This window comes from Camponotus floridanus, unplaced genomic scaffold, assembly GCF_003227725.1.
Source record: "Camponotus floridanus strain SB8 unplaced genomic scaffold, Cflo_v7.5 scaffold158, whole genome shotgun sequence".
Taxonomy (NCBI): Eukaryota; Metazoa; Arthropoda; class Insecta; order Hymenoptera; family Formicidae; genus Camponotus; species Camponotus floridanus.
Window position 1 is genome coordinate 365,099 of NW_020229279.1, and position 5,395 is coordinate 370,493.

The 5,395-nt window shown below is 42.9% G+C and overlaps 1 protein-coding gene across 1 annotated transcript; it reads left to right on the top strand.

The window, feature by feature from the left end:
• Window positions 1–212: 212 nt before the first annotated feature.
• On the top strand, window positions 213–1,121 carry LOC105253410 (salivary glue protein Sgs-3-like). Its single transcript, XM_025406850.1, has one exon. It carries the CDS (start codon window positions 213–215, stop codon window positions 1,119–1,121), a length of 909 nt encoding a protein of 302 aa, XP_025262635.1.
• Window positions 1,122–5,395: the final 4,274 nt, after the last annotated feature.

Below are 5,395 nucleotides of genomic sequence, written 5' to 3' on the forward strand. Positions count from 1 at the left end.
CCAGCTACTGCCTGGCCTACGAACGCCGGATCGCATACTGCCCGGCCTACGATCGCCGGTCCAGCGACTGCCCGACCTGCGACCGGACTCCGCTACTTCCCTTGGAACCACGGGACACCCCGAGCCACCAGAAGTTCCGCGAACAAATCCCCTCCACGAGCAGTACAACGGGTATATAAGGCCGTGCAACCCCGTACGGAGTAACAGTCACGATGGACCAACGCGAAGTATCCGACCTCTTTGGAGACATTAGCTCCAGCTCCGAGTCTAACGCTAGCAGACCCACGCCGACCCTCACAACGCCGCCGACGCTCTCGCCCGCCACATCGCCACCGCTTGCAACCCCGAGTCCGGGACTGCCGCGACGTCCGCCGCGCCCGGGAACATCGGTCCAACGGTCCGACCGGACCAACCACCGGAAGGCCGTACTCCTGGCCGCACCACCGGAAATAAAGCCACGCCATCGCGGAAGGGTCGCCGCCCTGATCAAGCCTCGACCTACCGCCAGCCGTCCACCGACCGCCAAGCCCAGTACCAAGGCATCGACTTCCCGGCCGCCGACCACCGGACCGCCTACTAACCGTCCGACGACCGCCGGACCACGAACTACCCGGCTTGCGACCGCCGGGCCGCATACAAGCCGGCCTGCGACCATCCGGCCGCCTACTGCCCGACCTGCGGCCGCCGGGTCGTCTACCGCCCGGCCTGTGAACATCGGACCACCTACCGCCCGGCCTGCAAACGTCGGACCGTCTACTGCCCAGTCTGCGACCGTCGGGCCACCTACTGCTCGACCTACAACCGCCGGGCCGCCTACCGCCCGGCCTGCGAACGTCGGACCACCTGCCACCCGGCCTGCGACCGCCCGGCCACCCACCGAATCACCAGAGATCCGGGCATCGCCCACCAGGTCACTAATCACCGGGGCCCCAAGAAGGGGGCCACCCATCGCCGGGTCCATTCCCGTCCGCCTAGGCGACGGCACTGTGGTCGAAGTCCCCGCCGGATCGGCCATCGTAGGGCGCAGATATAAGGTCCGCACCGCGTCAGGCCGATGGGTGATCAGGTTTCACCCGGACAGCCGCCCCCGAGCAGCCCGGCGTCTCAACGGACCACCCTAAGCGCGGGATGGTGTGACGACGCTCTCGCATAGTCACTATAATCTTGTATATAGTAGTGTGAAATGGTTCTCTAGTTGTATTATCGTTCATTGTTTATTCGTTTATACCATTTATATCGTTCATGTGTTCATTTGTTTATATTGTTCCTAAATTTATAAAATAAAGACGTGAACTATAACCGTTTTCCGCGAGGAAATTCCTTACTCTGGCACCCACCTGCGATCCCGCCTATGGGCTTCCCCACCTAGTCTCACTCCCTTCTCGACGCACGCGAGCGTGGGGGCCCTTCGAGCCGTATAAAAGCCGGCTCGCGCAACAGACCGGTACCTATTCCTCTCCAGTTTCCGACCTGTTCTGAACCTCTGGGAATAACCAAGGCATCTCGAATCCTGACCGTGCACGCCGACGGAGACGGGTCTGACCTCTCCGCCGCCTGGGTTTGCCCGGCACTCGGCTTCCTGACCGCGCACGCCGACGGAGACGGGTCTGACCTCTCCGCAGCCTGGGTTTGCCCGGCACTCGGCCTCCGCGCACCGCCGTACGGTGAACTCCGCAATCGCGACGCGCTCGTCGACCGAAACCGCGACCGACCGGCTAGGCTAAGTTACATGTAATCGTCCGTAGACTAAGCTAGAAAGATAAGTACTTGCGCACCGTCGTAGGCTAAGCTCGCGTAATATAAGTTAGTTGTAATCTCTCGTAGGATAAGTCGTTTCCGTAGGCTAAGTTTGTTGCGCTCCGCGTAGGTTAAGATCTAGGATAACTATTTACGAATAAAGGCTCGTTTCTAAAAGAGGACTCGTAAGCTTGACTCTCCTAATACTCCCGAATCTTGGAACCGGCGAGCCAGTCCGTGGCGATCGGGATAGGCCGTACCGTTACAACGTGTATGATGCGAATATAGTCGTTATTATAATAAATATAAATAAATTCAATTTTAATAAATTCAATATATAATCATAATAAATTTAATTTTTTATCTGAAATATATTCTCATGAAATTAACTTACCGATGCGATTAAATCTGTATAATAAGGCTGTTCGTCTGACGATTTAACTTCTTTATTAATAGCGGAAGGAAAGATGCCTACAATTAATAACAAAAAAAGAACACAGGGAGACACATTTGACATTCTTTTCAGAAATTTATTACATAATAATACACAATGTTAAACTTTTTAGAATAAAATCTTTTTTACGGAAAGAAAGTCTACTAACATTGCTGTTCCAATGAACAATAAAGGAATATTAAGCGTATTGCACAAACGTACTTTTATATTATTTACCTAATTGATCGATTGCATTCAGATAAGCGCGAGAGTGTGTGTGTGTATGTATGTGTATGTGTGAATGGCATATTTTAATTTTATAATGCGATTTTTATATAATTGGCCTCGTAAATAAATTATGAAATCAATTTATAAATGAACAAGCTCATTTCTTTTCATTTCGTATTTTATGAACGTCTCATTGGAACTTGTCATTAGAGGTATTGCAAAACGGTGGCATCTCATTAATAAGAATATTAACGCATACATGTACATATTTATACATTTGTGAAATATTGTGAAACAAAACTTTTTTAACTATTTTATAGTACTCTCAATTTATAAACGGATTCAGGAGAGTGGAAGCGAGGGAGTCCATTACTGAAAATAAATTAAAATAAAATGAAAAATAAGTATATTGGTAAAATGTTGTATAAACGGTAGATGAGCGATCTGTAAATGCATACATACAATAGCACAAATGTCGTTTAACAAGAATGGTGTCCCTATAATCATGTATTAACATATTATATGTATATATTATGTATGTGTTATGTGTATATATTAATGTGTCCTATATTTTTGTTTATTTTCGCGACTTATAGATTAGCACTATTACTCTAATTATTATCGATTATTTTGAAATGAAGGAATTGATCGAACATAAAATATTCACTAAAAGGCAATGCTTTTTCATCATCGACTTTGCTCATCTCTCCATTCATAATCTTTTCTCTTCTTTCTTTCTTTTTCTTATTTTGTAATTTACTTCAACGTATAATTGATATAACTATATATTGATATAATTGATTATATAACTCCATATATACAGGGTGAGTCATTTTAATCAATACACTCGAATATCTCGAAAACAGCACTCTTCAGAAAGAAATGTTTCAAACAAAAATTGTAGGGTGTGAAGGGGGACATAAGATGGTAGCATTGGTTTGACCTTGGAAAGTCATTTGAAGGTCACATAAAAGTCACCTTCAATTTCTTAAATTGAATCCACTACTTTTCATTACATATTCTTGTAGCTTATCTCGAGAGCTTTCCAAAACACTACAGACAAATGTTTTTTCATTAAGTACTTTTTGAGTTATAAGGCTTCAAAGTTTGCAGTACTTCGATATAAAATGCAAAATATTTCGTAAAATATTTAGTTTTCGGTAGTCTTACCCTAATACTTTTATGCACAGGATAATGACAAAACTATTGGTGCAAAGAAAACGCATGATTGTTTATAACAAAAAGTGCATTGCAAATTACACATTTTTTATTATAAACAATCATACGTTTTCTTTGCACCAATAGTTTTGTCTCATTATCCTGTGCATAAAAGTATTAGCGTAAGACTACCGAAAACTAAATATTTTACGAGATATTTTGCATTTTATATCGAAGTACTGCAAACTTTGAAGCCTTATAACTCAAAAAGTACTTAATGAAAAAACATTTGTCTGTAGTGTTTTGGAAAGCTCTCGAGATAAGCTACAAGAATATGTAATGAAAAATAGTGGGTTCAATTTAAGAAATTGAAGGTGACTTTTATGTGACCTTCAAATGACTTTCCAAGGTCAAACCAATGCTACCATCTTATGTCCCCCTTCACACCCTACAATTTTTGTTTGAAACATTTCTTTCTGAAGAGTGCTGTTTTCGAGATATTCGAGTGTATTGATTAAAATGACTCACCCTGTATATATATATATATATTGTACAGGGTCTACCAAAAGTGTGGAAACCCCTAAATATCTCGGAAAATATACGTTTTACAGAAAAGTGTTTCCAACAAAAGTTGTAGGGTTTAAGAAGATCTATATACTGATTCTATCAGTTTGACCTTGGATGGCGTCGTCAAGGTCAGGACAAGGTCACATTGACTTTTTTAAATGACACCCCCTACATTTGATTGCATATTCTTATAGCTTAATTCAAGAGCTTTCCAAAACACTATAATAATGTTCATTTTTATTAAGTACTTTGCGAGTTATGAGGGTTGAATGATAGAGTAGCGCCGGTATTAACATTATCCAAGGTGTACTACATGGAGGTTACTCGCTCGGATTTGCATCTGTTGTGTGTGTGATCCAGCTAACTAAGGCAAGATCGATTCCTCAACATATCCTCATATTTCGCTGAAGTCAAATTGCCAAAAAATTGCTCCATAAAACGTGTATGAAACGTCTCGTTAGTTCCTTCATTTACCGCTATGTGACGCACTACATGCAGTCTAACTCGCATTTAAAATTCAACTAAGAATGTATAAAGCTATCAAAGAACGAGCACCTTCTAACTTCAGCTTTGAGCAAGCAGAAATTAATTGTTATCGTCCAAATACAACGTACGATTAATTAAAATTAAACGTTTTAAAAATGGCTGGCGACTTGTCGGAACGTGAAAGAATCACTATCCTCATGATGCGTGGATGGGGTGATAACGAAAGATCGTTCTCTGATGTCGTTCGATTATTTAATGACACGTATCCGAACCGTCGAATTAATAAGTCCACTGTGTTAAAAACAATAGAACGGTTTAGACAAACTGGTAGCGTAAGAAATCGCTCTAAGTCAGGAAGACCATTGTCTGCAACCAACGAAGAAAAACAACTTGATGTTCTGCAGACATTTATTGAAGATCCCAATTCTAGTGTTCAGAGAGTCGCTCAAACTCACGATATTGCTCCCATGTCGGTTTGGAGAATTTTAAAGAAGAACAAGTTCCATCCATATAAATTGCAATACGTTCAAGAATTGCAAAACGGAGATGAGGAGCGTCGTATACATTTCTGTGAAAGAATGATGGCACTAATAGATGTCCGGCCCATCTTCCCTTATCAAATTGTTTTCACAGACGAGGCAACTTTTACCTTAACGGGAGAAGTTAATAATCAAAATTTTCGTTTCTGGTCAGATGAGAATCCGAATTGGGTGCGGGAAACTCACACACAACATCCACAAAAAATAAATGTATGGTGCGGAATAATAGATGGCTATTTAATAGGGC